Source organism: Coloeus monedula, assembly GCF_965178545.1.
Source record: "Coloeus monedula genome assembly, chromosome: 2".
Classification (NCBI taxonomy): Eukaryota; Metazoa; Chordata; class Aves; order Passeriformes; family Corvidae; genus Coloeus; species Coloeus monedula.
The window spans coordinates 27,496,981-27,515,699 of record NC_138782.1 but is presented as its reverse complement, the minus strand read 5'-3'; the positions used below and the strand labels follow the sequence as shown (position 1 = coordinate 27,515,699).

Here is an 18,719-nt window from a genome sequence, read left to right as displayed (position 1 = left end):
TACTTAATCTGGGAAAGGAAATACCTTGATAAAACGTTTACCAAAAATGACATTAGTTTATTAGTTCCCGCAAATTACTAGCAAACACTTATAAAGAATCTTTAGTTGGTAGAAATTGGTTCCAAGAAACCCAATAAAGACAGTGGCATATATTGACTGCAGGGGCCATTTTCAATTAACAGAAGCTTTAAATAGTAACTGAACAGCTGCTCAGACATCTATGAGCTCAATATTTTCTCATTGCTGGTGAAGGAAGACACTTACTGTTTTCATTATCATCATACTGAAAGAACAGCAAGATTTTTGTCCCTTGCTAAACCCTGTTGTCACAGATTGGTAAATAAGGTTTCTTTGGTTAATTCCCTTTCTGTTACAAAAGGGAAAAACAGAAAACAAACAAGTGAAAACAATCTTCCCACTGTAGGTAACACTGAACGCTCCCACTGCTAACCAGTGATGGGGAATATGAAGAGTAAACAAATCCACCCGTCGGGAAAATGAGCAACACACAAGAAGCATTTCTGACTCAGTGTCCCAAAAGAGCCCATCACCACAATACAACTGGCTGTGCTGAAGGAGGTATCAGAGTTAGAAGTGTAATAATGTTTGTGAGTCTGTATCAGTCTCCTTCCAGTGTGTCCCACCACAGTGCTGAGCTCCAAGTGTAGCGTGCAAACTCTCACACGGCCACAAACCCAGCTAAGAGAAACCTTTCAGGGAAGGAACATTCCTGTGTTATGTGACAGTATAGCAATTCCAGCTGAGCTTCTGCATACAAATCTACTGTAAATAATGGATTTTGCTTCTCTTTTGCCATCTTCTATGAATGACTATTGTCTCTCTCCAGCGTTCACCATAAAGTCTTTGAGTGCTATCAAGCACAAGATTCTAGAACTGTTTTGTCTCCAAGAAGCAATGTCACTATTATCCTGCAATATATCATTTTACTTATGGTTCAATCAAATTCACCAGCCTGGAGAAAAGCCATTGTTAAAATCAGGTATTCTAATATGGAAATATGCAACAATGTCTAAAATCCATCAGCTTCATATTAAAGAATGTACATTGAAATCACTGGTTTATTGCTTACCATTCAGGCAATGAGTAAACCAGGACTAAAAATTGAACTTTTACAGTAGATGTGTTACTGAGGTTTAAATCATTTTTTAAATTGCAGCCCTCATGGAAAAGCAGTACACACAGGCCATCTTCCAAGCAGCTGCTGAATCCAGATCTATTCACTGATCCCAACCTTCTCAAAAATGACAACAGAAGTGAATAAATCAGAATCTTGCTCTTGCTTTATGTTTGTTTTTCATCTATAATAAACATCTGACTCCATAACACTTTTTTTGATAATAGTAAAGATTCATACTGAAGTCTGTGGATAAGTGCTGTCTTTGCTGAGCTGTCCTGTGACAGAAGACCACCGACAAGTCCTCTGATAAAAACTCTGCCTTCTACAGGTTTGTCAGCCCTCACCTGCATCCAATTTCCCCACTGCAGTGCAAATTGTGGTAGCAAAAGCACAAGAAGCCTGAAGGCATTCATAGAGGCTGAGAGAAAAAGTCCTGGAGTATCTTCTTTTTATCTGCTTTACCCTGAGAAGCAGGAGGCTTGGAGACCGGGCATTGCCTCTCCCAAACAGAAGCCTGAAGGACAGAGTAAGAACCTTCCCTAAGAACATTTGCCCAGAGCATGCTGTCCAGCACCAACAAGGGGGTCCAGCAGAGGAAAAGTGTCAGCCACACAGGCAAGAGGCAACTTCAAATCCAAATATAAGCAAAGGAAGAGACTTTCCACCAAAAGCTAAGGAAGGGTTGCATGGAACTGAAAGAAAGGGCCTGAGAGGGCATCCTGCAAACCAGCCACACAACACAGCTCCCAAACCAGCTGCAATTTCAGACTGAACTGCCTCCGACAAAGCACTCACACTGGAAACTGAGTGTGGATTCTCCAATTCAATATTTTAAGTGTGTTTATCTTAGGAGCCACATATATGGAAGTCTAATAAAAATCATTAAAAAGACACCATCCAAAATGCAAAGGAAAAGACTGTTCATCCTTTTAATTTTGAAGAGACATCCAATATCAGATTGAGGTCCCTACAATAAAGTCACATAAGCTCTTCTGAACAAACCCACTACAAGGAGCAAGTGATTCCATCAACCTGCTTTGCCTTAAATGGCTCTCATGATCAGTATATGTACTATGAAATATTTAGGAATCTGAAACAGAGAGTCTTCCCAGTCTCTTTCTCTTCTTAGAGATCAATTTTCATTATAAAATAAAACACTGCCTTTGAGAAGGCCAGAAATGCAAGTTTTAGTTGTTTGTCTCAAGTCTTTACCACTGTAAGAGAAGCACATTTTTTATCATCTAAGAAGGTAAACACATTGTTTCATGTCTTCAGTAGGGTTTGCTAAAAGCAGGGGGTTTCCTATCTCGTCTCATTACTTTCCCGATGTTTTCAAAATAAAGGAGCTTGAAAGCAGCCTCTCAGTTGTTATTCTCCTGCAAGAAATGTGTACATAAACCCTGAATTTATCCATGTTTATAATCTAGGCTTTATTTTTTTTTTTTTTAAATATCAGCCTGTTTACAGTTATGCCTGATTAAAACAACTAATTAGGAATAATGGAAAGCCACAGGTGTGGCATACAGAAATCCCATTAATAGTACCTCAGGTGCAAGGGTTATCTGCCTTGCATTAAGAAGATAGATGGTATAATTTTCTTAGTGTTATACACCTATATCCAAAGTATAAATGAGACACACAAGTTCTGCAAATGTCTCTACTAACTTTAACTGCTGCTGAAAATATGCTCCAATTAACATGGAAATGTCTGAAAAAGTAACTATTATAATGACAAATATGTCTTTTCTTAACTTAGAAGGAAGTATGTTGCCAAAAAGCAAAAAGTAGGTTTTTAAAAAGCTGAGGGGGTAGAAAAATGAGAAGAGACAGACACAATAATTAAGTCTAGGGTGGCTCCTCTGATGCCTCATTACAAGATATGCCTTTCATTAAGTGTAATGGAAGTTAATGGACCATTTGCAATGAAGAAACACTAACATGGCAAACAAAGTATCCCTTTATTAGCAGCATTGCACATATACTTTCAAATGAGAAATTGCCATAAGGATAAATCCATTCTACACTGAATACAGTATGCAAATAAAGAAGGGATATGGAATATGTGGAATTTATTCAAAATTCTTAATTAAATGAAATAATAAAATGAAAAATATTAAAGAACTATTTTGATGAACTAAATGAAGTATTTAATGTGAACAGAATTGTGTTTGTAAAATTCATATTAGCAATTGTGAAACAGAAAATTAATTTTGAGTATTACTGAAAACATTACATTTTACCCCTACCTTTATGATACTATCATAATCCAGACTAAATCAGTTTCCTGTTCAATAGCCTTTGATTACACTGCAAAAGGTAATAAATTAAAGATTTTTCTCACCGTAATAATGAATTTATTTTATCTGGAATACAGGAATTGTCCCAGTGAATCAGACCAATCACCCATCTAACTAAGCATTGTGTCTCTCACAGCAGCACCAAAGAATGTTAGACAAAATAATCAGGTAAGTCTAACCACAGTCTGAGGTTAGACCATTTCATTGACCAGCATCTACAAAGCTTGAGAATTAGGATGTTTAGAATGTATGCCTTTCCCTATTCTCCTCAGTATTAATTTATGTCCTATGGTACATAATTTTTCTAACTATTTTTTAGCCTGCTGGTATTGCCCATTCCCACAAAGTTTTGTGCAACTGAAATCCAGGGACTCTATATTCGTTTTACAAGGCAGCCCCTTACCTATTTTAACTGATCTGTTAGTTTTTTTGAGTTTCCTCTAATTCCAATACTCCAGCATCTGGTAAATAGCAGGTCTTCTTTAGCCTAAACTATGTGACAATGTTTAGGTACAAAAATACCTAAAATAATAAAACAACAGTTGATGTCTTTGGATATATAAGTCAAACTTGATTCTATGAAACAGTAATATTTTTTGTTCTCACATAGTGTTCCTGGCATACTTTATTTACTGTAGAACACCTTCTCATCTCAGCTAGTATGATTATACAGAAACAAACCTCTAATCAATATATTTTTCACTTTCTCTAAAAGATGCAGGTGCTTACATTAACAGTGAACAGCGTACTAAGGAAACATTGTAAGAACATGCTAATTAAAATGTTCTTAAAAAATATGCTTACAAAGTCAGATTGCTTATCCTTTAGAAAATTTGATGACATATATATCCAGTAAGTGCAAAGTATTATCCACACAATTTTCAATCAGCTTTATTACCGACATACTTTAAATGACACTGTTGAACTGTACCGAATGAATCCCTCTAATATGTGTATTATCCATTCTGCTGTGGGTATCCACAGCTGTGGATGATCCACAACTAAAGCCAAGTGTTGTACAGTGTGATTACAAGGGCAGCACTGAGAAGCTTAGAGAAAACACACAGGATTTTCTAACACACACACACACCCCCACACCCACACACACCCCCTTGCATGCAGGTATCTAAAGGACAACAGGCAGAGAAGGAGGACTTTGGAATAACAGAAAGTGTTGAATTCACAGATATAGATGTTGTAGGAAGTTTAAGAAGCCACCTACCAGTGTGATGTCTCGGGAAGCAGCAGCTGCACTCATGTGTAAACTGGGTTGCCTGACAGAACTACTGCAGTCCAAGGCTCGAGCAAACGTGCCAACCGCACTGCAACAGAGGAACAGGAGGGACAGTAAATACACAGAAAGGTGCAATCCCTTATATCAGATTACATCATCTCTATAAAAGTGTCCTTTTAAACATGGAAGTCACATACTGTTACTGTTAAGATTTCAGGTCTCTGCTAACAAAGAACAACTTGATAAAGACAAACCACTAAACACTGCAGCAAATATGCTGACCTTCTGCCCCCAAAATTAATGATGGACATGTAAGAACAGCAGCTCAGAAACAGAAGGTACTCACAGAATTCTCATGTACCAACCTCTTAATGTATCAATTTTTCAATTAATTGCAAAGTCAAAGGTTCTCCACAGTTTGGAGTTTACAATCGAGACTATTATTTCTAAAATTAAAATGCTATAATAGTGCTTAAAAATTATAATTCAAATGAGAAACAGGGTTCACCATGTCCCCACGAGGAAATGAAAAACACTTTATTCACTTCAGTAGTCCATGTCTACTACTTCCATTAGTGAGCCAAAAAAAGCTTATTAGCCTAGTCTAAGGTACTGCCAAAACCCTGTTTTTGTCACAGGGTTTAAGGAATAATGAAAACAATGGATCTCTCAATCGACTCAATAAAAGCATTCCATTATTGAAATGAAAATATTTTTTCCAAAACTTTATTGTTTTTCCACTTTAGTTGATGAATTGTACATGGCATCTATTATACTTAGACTGTACTAAACTGTAAACATTTCTTGGAGAGCAGTAAACATTTCTTGGAAGTACATCTAAGTATCATGCACAGGGAAGGGAAAAATGCATAGAAAATTTGACTGGGCCCAGCATATCATCCAGGAAATGAGCAAAGATGCAGTGGCACAGAACATTATCACTTAACAGATGAGAAGTTTGTCCAGCACCAGCAGTTGTATAACGACGAAGTGCATTGTGTCACATGGATATCAGAGAAGTCCCATTTGTTGCAGTTATGACATAAGCCCTTCTAAATTCAAAGACCCAGTTACATAACAGATGTAATGCAGTGCAAGGCTCTGGTGTAGGGACTCAAGCCTCACTCAGCAATTACACCCCACACAACTTACAAGTGCAGAATTACACCAATGGTGAATGTCACTGACAGATCAACACATTGCTGTATCCTATAAATCTGATATTCAACCATAAAATAATGTGCACTGAGACTTAAACTCACTGAAGTTATAAATGATCATGGAGAAACTGATAATAATGTATGTTACTGCAATTTTATCTTGAATCTCAAAATATTTAATAGTGAATACGTCTCAGTACTTGCTGCCACAGTCTTACAAGTTAAGATTCAACAGCAGTGATTCAGACCCCTGGTATTAACTGCTTAGGTTTCTAAAGGCTGTGGAATACGTAAGTGATATTCAAATGTTTTTCCACGACCTTTGCTCCTTCTTTGCGGAGATGGCAACTATGGAACAAGAACACACACACACATTCTATACTTTTTTTTTTTTTTAAAGCTTGGCAGTACATAAAACACTATTTGTCCACAAATCACTCCCAAGAATAAGGCTCTATTGTGAACACATTTCCTGATAGTCAGTCAACCCCTTTCAACATGTTGGCATTGGTAAGGGTTGTAGCTAAGCAGTCTTTCCTGTGATCCTTCTGTCCCTACTGTTCAAACCAGTGAATGTGGCATGACTGCATTCCCCTTCTGCTGCTACCTACCAGCTTCTTATCTTCCTTTGGCATAACTGAAATGATTTTCTTTGGACCACATTTCTAAAATAAAGTCTGAGTATGCTATGAACATTACAAAGAACATTCTCACAGTCACTCTCTGGCAGATCAAACTTTTGAGGCTGATTTCAGAGCCCAAGAGTATTTTGCTGCCCAGAATGTAAAGTCATAACTAAGACACAATATAAAGCTAGGTTTATTCTGAATAAGTGATAAAGAGGTAAGAACTGATGCACCAGTGGACATTGCTTCCAGTGCTGTACTGAGTAGGAGAGGATTGCAACCGTCAGAATGCTGTGTGGGAGTTTGGAGTATATGAGTGCAAAACAAATTAATAATAAATAAAACACATAAAGACAAAATAAAATAAATAAAACAATAGAAGATAATAATAAAAAATAGCATAAAATGTAACAGAACAAATACGATAATAAGAGCAACACAAATAAATAAGAAATAAGAAAATGCAAGCAGTGTGCCATTGGGGACAGGACAGGGGATGGGAATGGTACAGGACACAAATGGGGGTGTGGAAGTGTGAGGTGTGTGCATGTCAGTGGCTCTCTTGAAATCAAAGTAACTTTCAGTTCTCCTTTCCCCTCAAAACTTGTGAAAAACAGTGAATTTCCAAATAAGTGTAGGAATTCTAGAGCATTTGGCTGTTAAATAGTAACTAGGATCAAAATTAAACAGAAATATACAGTGTTCTGTATAATCTAGCTATGCAATTCAGATCTAAATTCAATACTAATTTTAGAAATGACTAAAATACCTTAATTTTTATGTTTTTCAATTAAAAATACATGTATGAGGAACATATTGATGCAAAGGTCAAAAACTGTATTTGTCATTTGTCCTTGCATGATTTTTTTCTAATTCCACCATTCAATAATTGTTTTAGAAAAGGAACAAAATCAATAACTAACCAATGCCATTTTCAGAAGACACACTATTGTCTTTACCTACCTAAAATAAAACTCAGTATTAAGCCAATGCAAGCTAAACAGTCACACCCTAACCACTCATTTTTCTTAACAAACTTTCAATATTAATGTCTCGTTAAGCTTGTAGAATTCAAAGAATAATTGCAAATAGTTAACTGAAATTATATTTAATTCAATAATAACAATAATAAACTGACAACCCAAAAAACGGTGCTCAGCAAGCTACTTATGAATTATTGAACATGTAATTAAAATACTTAGACTTCAAATACAAACCAACACTCCCCACATTTTCCAAAATAAGCTAAAGCCAAAAGTCACACAGACAGTGAATTACACAGGTGGCAGAAAGACGGACAAGACAAACAATTGGTATTATCAGCAGGGAGATCACTCTCTGCACAGCCTGCATCAGCAAGCAGCTATAAGAGCTTTAAGGGTTAGACCAAATGATCCAGTGTTATCTTAATTAGGTTTTCCTCGGTTTAATTATCTTAAAGAGCAGAACCAAGAACGTTCTCCCAAGGATTTATAACAGATTGCACCTGACAACCATACAAACAAAATAAACTGATGCAGTCCAGTGCCAGGATCTAAGATTATGGAATAAATCCACAAATTCAGCGAAACTCAACAAGGTCTATGTCCAAAAAATTTTGGAGAGATCGCTGCAGTTGCTATGCCTGTGGGCCCTACCTTTAAGCAAAATTTCAGATTAGATTTTGAACACAGAAAATACATTGCTCCAAATTTCTTATAGCTCAAGTCTAAGACAGTAAAGGAAATAATTGTTCAAATTTTTGCGTAAGATTAATATTAGTGGTAGGCAATGAAATTAAGAAGCAACAAACACAAGAGACTGTCCTAACAAGCTTCCAAAGTTTCAGTGGCTCATCAGTAACTAGTTCTGAAAAACGCTGTTATTTACCAAAGAAAATCTGGAACCACTGCAATTACACACCAGGATACAAACAGCCTCTGCTTCTCCCAGTAGCAACAGTGGTCTGGCACCAAAACAGATCCAGAAGGTTCTGGATCCAGGCCAGCAACTCCCAATTTTCTTCTACCTCGTATTCTTGAAAATGCAGCTGAGACATACATCCTTCTCAGCCTGAGGATGCTTATTTCAAAACTGTTCACTTTTCTACACTGTTTGTCTGTTTCAGTGATACCAGAGAAGTAGTGGGTATACTCTGGGCAAAGCTGTTGGAAGTGAACCACATCTGTGCATACATGAATCTCCAAATCCACAATTCTCCACAGATACTTGCAAACTAATGAATAAGACCTTTGCCTCACCTCTGAGCTAATATTTTTGAGGAAAACGATTAAGTGATCTTTGGTCGTTTTCTACATATTAGGGAAGCTTTTTGTTTTCCTTCTTTTTACTCCAGTGTTCCTCTTCACTGTAAATTGGAAACAGTCCTAAAGAGTGACCTTTGAGACTGCTCTGAACTTTACAAACAGCAAATTAATATCTGCTTGTTCTTTAAGAAAATATCGTGATACTTAAAATACTGGAAAGAAGAAAAAAAATACATCTTCGGTGAAGACACATGTAAGCAACAAAATATTAATTTAAAACTGAAAATACAACCGAGATTTTCACTACCCAATTTTGCAAAATCTGACCTGCAGAACATATTCAAAGTAAAATGATGCTGTCACAAAAGACATTTTCTTTGCATTTCTGAGCAACTGCCTGTACAGCGCTATGCTTCATTATTATCACTTCAGGTATTTACAGCACAAAGGGAGATTACATGATAAACATGAAAAGTCACCTGCAACTATTCTTTTGCTGAAAGACTCTCAGAGTAAGTGTGGCATGATATATAAATGTGTGTGCTACGACCAACCTTCACATTCATTACTAGATGAATAGAAATGAAACATATGTGAAATCTTTCTTCTTCAACAGAAAAAGAATCTGATAGATAAAAGTAGTTTAATTCACAGGATGTTATTTAAGGCATCATCTGTATGCCATCCTGCAATTTCAGAGTCACAGAGGAGGAAATGTACAGCCCCCTAAAAGCAGGTCCATGAAAACTCTGCTACAGAAATTTATTCTTTTTACTGCAATAGACCAAAATTCATTAAAAAAAAGGACACAAAAAGAAATTCAGCTCCAAGTCTGAATTAGTCCTTTTCAAATGAATTCGAGTCAAGAAGTACAGTAATACAAAATGCACAAAGGGAATAAATATATACTAGCCAGGCATGACAGACAGGCAGAAACATAGAACTTTTGATATGCCTAGTAAACTTGATGTGAACATATATTTCCTTTTTTATTGCCAAACCATCTGCCTATCATTAGATGCTGTAATTCACCTTGCTAGCAAACATCCAGTTTTGTGAGCGCAGCACTGGCATCAAGAGTTTTCACCATTTTTGCTGCATAATTTTATGTTGCAATTCTGCCATTAAATTTAATTACCTCTTTAATGAACTTCAATTCCTTTTACTTCTCACCACCTCCAGAGAATCCAGAAGCGCAGTAATACAAACTGATGTCTTTTATGTATTTATTTTCATTTATGAGCTTTGGGAATCTTGTCTACTGCCACTGACTACAATGAATTATTTCACAAGAACAGAGCATTATTGTTTGATCATACCTGTAAATGTCTTTATTTATCATTCTAAGTTAATGAGTGTATTATTTTCCTCAGTATAATGAAAGATACCTTGTCAGTTGAAGCTGCATTGTGCTCCCTTCCTTACTATAAATTAATGTAACAAATACACATACAATCATAGAACATCTCCAAATACACCAGCATACTGTGACCACTTATAACTAAATCAATAGTAACCAACAGAAAATTAATATAATCACTGCCCTAGAGCAAATGGAAAAGTGGGAACAACACAGGAAGGATCAAGATCTAATTTAACATGACTAACAAGTAATTTTCCATTCTTCTATGATTTTACATCAAAAAAATAAGTGGCATTCAAATAAAGAGAAATATGTCAGATAGAGGTATGTAAAGCCATTTTAATGTCATAGAAATCCAAGCACAAGATTTTAAGGTAGAGATGCAATGCTTCAAGGATCTTTTAATTAGATTTCAAAACTTCGGTTTAGTTGGAAATAAGCCGGGACCACAAATGTCTGTAAAATTGCTTCATTTAGAGATATATTCCTTCCAGAAGACTATGTTGATAATGTAGTTAGATGAAGCAGAATGAAAGAACTATGTTCTTAATGGTTTCACTGAATCACAAAGCACATAAACAGAACTACAACGTACCAAAAATGTATCATGTAATGAATTATAGCCCAAATTAGCAGACAGAAAGAAAATTTAAAAAAAAAAAAGGGTCATTTCTTGAGCTCTCAGCATCTGTCCAGACCAGAGCTCACACCTCCTAGTGCATTTGAGACTGGGCAGGATAATTTTTGACTCTGACAAACCAAAAAAACGCAGGACTATTATGTGATACGGACAATAGGAAAGCTTTTATTTCCTAACACTGTGCAACTTGGGACAGAATTAGAAACAGAACATAAGATCTGGCAATGAAATGAAGTACTCCTTGTATATCAGAAATGATAACAGACTGACGACTGGAGGAAATGGGCTGTATCTGTATCAGTTCAAATTAGGAACGGAGTTTCAAAGCTCCTGTCCCCAGCGTTTTTATCTACCGCTCTTTAACCAACAACAAGAAGTATCTCATAGCATACAAACTGGCTTTCTGCTAAAAGCAGTTCCACATACTTGTAGATATTTAGTCCACAGGATGTGGCTAGAGTTATCACTAAAAATAAAACTGCTCAAAATGCATAGTGTGGACACTAGGCCCTCATCACCAAATATTCCATTTCTACTGTACTAAATTATTTGCTAACAGATCTAAACGGCTGTTGCAGCTTCTCAAACTCCTGTACTTTGAAGCTGGTAGACACAAAAGAAACATGGACAATATATAGGACAGAAGCAAAACTGGTTGATGAAATTTTATCTTATTTGAATGGAGTAAAAAACGCTGTTGGACTTTTCATTGCCACAGCACAAACATTACCCAAAAGAGAACTCAAATTCAGAATACATTAGTCTGATGCCTCAAGCTTCTCATAAAAGATGCTTTTGCTATTTCAAGCAAGAGCCCTTACCCAAATTATGCTTCAGTAGCAGTAATAAGATACTTTCAAGATTTGTATGGCAAGCAAGACTATTTGGGGAGGCCAAGGTTATGAATCCTTCCATTTTTTTCCAAATCTCCGCCATTTTTTTGGCACTGTTACCTCTAATTTCTGCACAGGATAGGCATATTCTTCTACCTTTCTATCCAGGAAATTATTAAATACTAGGGCTTAGTGAGATGCCCAGACTGACCATGCATATAAATCTAGAAAAAAAGGCCTCTCCTTCCTGAGACAGCAAACAAAACTTGTAAGACTGGGAAAGCTATGTGCCCACGGTAAACTATAAATATACTTGTAAACGGGCAACACAAATAAAAGAGTATTTAAACACTTTCTAAAAAGCCAACAAAGCTGCTTGTGTGATTGACAAAGCTAAAGCATTTCAGGACAAAAGCAAGTCTTCTTTCAACCAGATCAGACTGAAAAAAAATTAGAATAAATACTCAATTCCTTCGATGCAGCATCTAAAAAAGATCACTTGAAAATGCTTTTAAAATGTCAAACATAATAGCATACACATAGTTAACGAAAATCACATGTGGGAAGGTATTCAAGAAAAAAGTTTTCTTGTCCTATTTCCAAATTTGCAGAACTGAATGTAACCAGAGAAAGACCATTCCAACTGGAAATCCAGCAGGCACAGCCAATGCCTGGTGCAGTTAGGCCACAGCAGAGCTGTCTGTAAGCACTGTTCACCAGATCATAATACCAGCTCTCCACTGTTACTCAAGCAGCTTTTAATGGTCCTATATAATGGTCCAGTATAAATCCTGCAAGCACGCAACATAGCGAATTGACAGCTGCCACCAAATCATCACAGAACTATTTTTCCAGAAATTCATAAAAATCTGTCTCAGAAGCCACTTACTGCATTCTGTGAACACAAGTATATGGGAGCTTGGAAACAGTTTCTGTCAGTTGAAAAGCAGCTTCCAAAGATGAGTGGAGTTCTGTGGAAGAACATCCACAAAGTTGCACCTGAGTAACACCTGATTCCAGATGGCCATTCGCCTACCACAAGACCTTGGATAGTTACAATTAATCAGCCATGATCCACCGTAACAGAAACCATCTTTACAGAAACGTATCAACTGTAAAAAAAATTCAGTCTTGGTCAGGGCACAGCATTGCAAAGGATGTCTTAAATAACAGGAAGAGAAAAGTATATTCTTCTTTATGTATTTAATTATTTCCTTTTACTTCCCAGCAGGCTGATTACTGCTACACTCCTCTGGGAACATTTTTGCCTCCACAGAATACTACTTCAGTTCCCCAGAGTGGCTGAAAAACAGCAAGCAGAGGAATTTTAAAGCAGTGAATGAACTCTTCCAAAATTCACAATCTTTATGCAAATGTTTTTTAGGGCACACCATAACAGACTGGCCATACATCTCCAGGTATTATACTGCCCGTGGAAAAAGTAGTTCCGATTCCTGGTTTCTGTGGGACATCTACCAGACCCTGTGACCTTCTGGACACCTGTTAACACCTAAACCCCTCTGCCTTGCTTGAAAATTCAACAAGGGCAAGCAAAAAAAAAAAAAAAATTTAGTACTGTATAGAAAGGATACAACACTCCAAGTGGGGAAAGTAAGGAAAAAACCAAAAGGATCAGCACCTGAACTGTCAACCAGTAAATCAGCATCCCATATCACCACACACATAAGGTGGAAAATATAGAGCAACTTTTTTTTTTTCCCTTCCTGAAATGTTTTATTCAAAAGAAAGAAAAAAAACCAAAAACTAGAAACCATGTAAAAGGATTATTTACCTAAGAAGATTTGATATTACACTCTGCAATCAGGTTACAGACAACACAGGAGATGGATTTATTCAGGATAAAATCCATATGTAAACTGTGTTCTCTGTTATCATTAGAACAGTACCTTTGTAAGTATGAATTAGGGGACAGGCAAAACCTGCTGTATCCCATGAATGTAGAATTGCTCTTCAGTAAGAAACCTACAAATTTTTGAAGGTTTGTTTTTGGGTTTTTTTTTAAGTAGAGAAATAATTTTTAAAGGTATTTATTAATTCAAAGCACTTTGATGTTCCCTTCATAAATCTGCATAAGTATGTTAATTTATAAAATTGAACTGACCTGATTTTTTTCACTAATGAAATACATCACTTCAAAACTTTATTTCAACATTCATCCAAAATAATTGTACTGTATATTATTCAGCTTACATGCACATGTGGTAAGTTCTGCATCCATTTCATTTGTTAACATTTTCTTTATTTCTACTCTTTAACCTCTATTTTATGCCATGAAATTCCAAGTACTGCAACACAAAACTGAATTATTATTAGCACTGAAATGATTTACTCTGGGAAAGCAAACTGACATCTACATTCAAAGTATCAAATTTGACTGCAACCTGAAATACAGGGAGTGTAGCATTATTCCAAAACTCACTCTCTTTTTCTCTCTCCTGTACTGGTAGCTTCAATAAATATACAAAGGGTCATGGTCTGATTTTCTCTTTTAGCTAACTCTGGGAAAGAGAACGGATCACAAAATGGCAAACAGGATGAGTAACACGATATAGGGGAATAAATAGTCAGTAGGAAAAGGAAAAGGATTTTTTTATGAGAGGATTTTAATCTTACCGTGCTACAACTAAAAACTGGTCAATCTGACGGTCAGTAAGGGGGCTATCTGGATCCCACACTTTTACTTCCAGCTTTGCCTGTTCTCTGTCATCTAATTCTCCTGTCAAAAGGTAGATGGGACAAAACACTTATTACTCACAATGTTTTTCTTTGTGTAGTTCTTGCACTATGTTTAAAAGAGACATTGTACATTTTTAAACATATACACATACACATGGAGTACTTAACAATCAGCAGTTTTCCATTTAAATTCCATAATGCAACACCACCAAAATAAATATCTTCCCTTAACATCAGCATTTCAATTTAAGGAGACATTGTTAGGAAGCATAATATCAACGAACCTTAATAAAATGTTATTATAAACTTGAAACCATAACCTAAGTAACCAGTGACTTCTTTAAATTGCTTGTCTACTGTATCAAAGTTACTGTTTCACTTAAGCCATACTAAAATTAATTTTATACTTAACCAGCTTTAGCAATTAAATTCTATCCAATTTGTATTCTGCCCCCCCCCAAAAAATCATTATGCAAAAATGCTGTCTATTATATTTAGGCATTTTGTTACCTCTTCAGCCACTACATTATCTGTGTTGTTAATATACACCATACTATTAAAATTTCTGAGTACACTGAGTAGTTCTAGCCTCTTACAAACAAATATGTAAGGCTGCACCACAACAAAGTTACTATATACTACATCAACATTTCCCGTCTTCATTTGGTTGAACAGAACAATTTGTGTACACGGACATGGCTGTAACAATGGGGGTGGGTCCCAAAATTTAATTTGCCCTATATTCATTGTTACAAGAGTATGGCATTTGTACTGCACAGAAGAACAGAGAAGTGTGAATTTGGTACAAGGATTCACGTTCATAAGAAAGCCTTGATCGTGTCTTGCCTACTACACCAATAACTTCTCCTGTAAAGTAAGAAACATGTCAGAGGCTGATGGAGGAAGCACCACATATTCTACCAGTATGAGAAGATTTACCTGTGGGATGTAGCCAATACATTTGTGGCCACAAGAGATGACAACAGTAAGTCAGAATCATTGTCTTTCCCTACTGTTTTAGAATAGGAGGGTGCTCTTCCCTCAGCGAACATGTGAAAACCACTAATGTTTAGCTGGTTGCCAGTACTTGTCTGTGATTTCTACACGCTCCTACGAGAATGAAAACCTGTTGTCAGATACAGCCACTCCACTCCCTTTGAAAATCTAGGCTGTGTGGGCACCTCTCTGATCACACAGAAGATCAGTTTAGTCTGTGCTATTTCTTCTGACTTTATGAAAACAGCCAGTCTAATCATGCACAGTATCATCAAGACATGAAACAACCTGTACACTTAAGAGTCTGGAAGCAGACAGCAAACCAAGCACTGGCTCTTCTGAAATCATATTATATATGGTGAGTTCTCTAGCACATTGATTCTGGAAAGAAATTAAAATGTGGTATATATTTATCCCTAGCAAACACACAAGTTAGAACTGCACCATGCTGTCAGGCTAATGTTTCAGGAACAAATTTCACAGTCACATTCTCAGAAAAACACAGTAAATTACTTTCTTCCAATACACAGGCAATAAAGGATTGGCTGCCTAATGGGACTTCAGCTTCTGTTCAAGCTAATTGACATCCAGTACTGGAGAGAAACTTGATTTCTGGCATCTTGGATACGATTTTAGGTCTATCAACTTATTGTATCGATTGCACACCTGTCAATACATTCATTTCTTCCATCTGTGACAGACACATTGTGGGTGATGTTTTACACTTTATAAATATTCTCTGAGCACTTCATTTCAGTCTGTTAATATATAGTTTTTAAATATCTTTAATGTTAGTTAACTGTTTCAGGACATATTCTGGAGATCATAACAATACTCAGGTAGATTACACTTCTCACAAAGATAAAAGATCATACAAACACAGCACCAGTATTCAATCAAAACATGTCTATCTCCTGAATCAAGTCTGCAAAAAGAACAAAAAAATTGCAATACCACAATTCTTACTTCAATTAGAGGTAATCAAGCAATTGCTACCATAAAGTGTTGTAACTCTTGATGAAGGTGAACCTGAAACATTGCCAAGCAGTATTTTGTAATGGCAGTAGACATAAATAGGATACAAGCAATGGAATATCTATACCAAAATAATCTAAACACATATAATAATTGCAATATTAAATACCACTGCAACAATGGTAGGCAAAGGTTTCCAGAAAATAAGTGGAGTCTGCCAAACTGCACTTTAAAAAGCTACTTAATTCCCGATTTTCCACTTACATGGCACGATATAATCACTTAAACAGGGAAAGTAACCCAAACAGACCAAACCATGGAAGCAATCAAACAGTGCTGTAGAAATCTTTGCAAAGTTCATTTCAGGAATAAGTTTTTTGTTAACTTCCTTTGCCTGTGCTGAGAGCATCAGTATAGGAGGATCACACAAGACAAACAGGTCTTTCAAATAATAATCATAAACCCTCTGTGTTTTACTTGAGCTGTCAATCCTTAGCAGATCGTGCCTGTGCCACATCCTATAGGATTTTTAATGGAGAAAATCACTTTAAAACTAAGATGCAACTTTTCTGTTAGCACGGCAACATTTCTCTTCTACATGGTTGAATTTGATGCCAAAGTATAAGACATTCAAACTGAACAGATATAAAGTTGTCATAGTATTAATTCATTATATTGCAAAACCCAGGTCACAAAGGAATGGGGGAGTTTTACTTTCAACATTTTCAATGCATCTGAGAAGTTCAGTTTTAAGTGTGTCACCCTCCCTTACCACCAGCTTCTGAGAAGCGCCAGGCAATTTTTTTTTAATAGCTGGTATGACATACCAGTACATCCAACTTATTCTAATCACTGCTTATAATTTTGTTATAGCCAGTCTAACCCTGATGACTAATTTTATTGGAAAACATCAGTAGATGGTCAGAAATATGTCTGGTTTACTCTTCATCAATCATTCAGTTCCTTATTTCTCATGGCTCTCTTCTAATAAAAACATAAGTTATTTTTTTCTCTAAAAAAGAAGTAAAAATGTTTTGTATTTCAGTCAGTCCTTCTAAACAAATGAAAGCATGATATGCCCCTCTGAACAAAAAATGGAAGAAAAAATTTACAAATAAAAAGTAAACCAAATGCATTTAAGATGAGGTACAAGAAATTAAAGACCTACTTAGTCTTTTAGATTTCACTTCTTGCAGACAAATACCCCAAAGATATCAGATTCAGTATGAGCCTATGTTCTTCTTGTATCCAACTAAAAAAAAATAACTTGCAATATAAACTATGAGAACCTTCTTGGAGTGAAATTCTTTTAATTTAATAAATACATAACAATACTGCAATGTCATATGCTATTAAGAAACTGAAATATGAACCTATACGTTAGGTTTTATTTTAAAAATGGTTTTCAATGAAATAATGCAAATTCCACTTCTAATGACAAACAGTTGATGAGGTATCTGATTTTAAAGACAGTTATGATGTATAAAGTCTTATTTTTGTGTATTGCATGATCTGCACTATTTTTCAAGATACTTTTTTACTCTCCTTCTCAAAAAGTAATTTAGCTGTCAATTCAATCCAAACATGCAAACTAAACACCTGTAGTGCTCAGCTTTCTGAATGAATCCACCTTTCAGGATATGCAAAACAGAGATACCAGATGCTGGATCCTTAATTACAGGCGACAGAAAACCTGTAGCTGTGGGGCTTTGCTCATTGTAAGACAGCAGATGTATCCATGGACAGAATTGTATCCACGGACCAGAGCAAGAATTTCAGCCAGAGAGCTCCTCCTAGTAAGCAAATTCATTTATTCATACAACCTCCTGAAATCAGCCAGTTTTGATGTGTGTGTTAATTCCTCAGACTCACCAGACATCTACGCAGATAAATGTGAAGGCACTGGTAGAGGCTCATATTCTTAATGCTTAGCACATATTTAAGAATTCAATTCAGTGTCTTCATCTCTGTGTGATGGTTTTGTACTTGTGAAACAAGAATAGCTCTTAGCTAACATTGCAAGGATGTGAAGAGAGGTACTTGTTGGTTCTTATCCTCCCCTAGATGAGTTGAGCATGCAACACAACGAAATTTCTTTCACTGAAATATGGATTTAGCAGATAAAGCATTTAGCAGGTTTTTGCCTGAACTCCTTGGGAGTATGCTATCTGCAGGTAATCCTAAATGGTTTTTAGAACATAGTTTCATGTGTCGTTTGTGTGCCATTACTGTAAAAATAGATACTAGTCAGTGAAAATGAGGTTTCAGTTCATGAACCACATTCTCATGCTGCTATTTAGACAGTCTGCAAACATTTTCTCTAACTTGCAGAGGAGAAAAATAAGACTCACAATGAATTTTCTTGTACTGTATGTGAATGAATTTCCAAACATTAAGCCTGTCTGTCTAATGCGACATCTGATCTTTCTCCTTGGACAAAAAGTACATTAGTTCCTCACTAAAACAGTCAGCATATTCATTCTGCATAAAATTCTTATTACTCATTTTTATTTA

General features: G+C 36.1%; 1 protein-coding gene across 1 annotated transcript in view; it reads right to left on the bottom strand.

Annotated features, from left to right (window-relative positions):
• The window catches only part of MTA3 (metastasis associated 1 family member 3), a gene marked incomplete at its 3' end in the record, with an annotated part of 132,582 nt that overhangs the window by 64,417 nt on the left and 49,446 nt on the right, over positions 1 to 18,719 (bottom strand). The window contains exons 7-8 of the mRNA XM_082276670.1: positions 14,172 to 14,274; positions 4,658 to 4,757 (exon numbers count right to left, since the gene is read on the bottom strand). Coding sequence (XP_082132796.1) covers positions 4,658 to 4,757; positions 14,172 to 14,274 — 203 coding nt within the window. The remainder of the gene's footprint in view (positions 1 to 4,657; positions 4,758 to 14,171; positions 14,275 to 18,719) is intronic.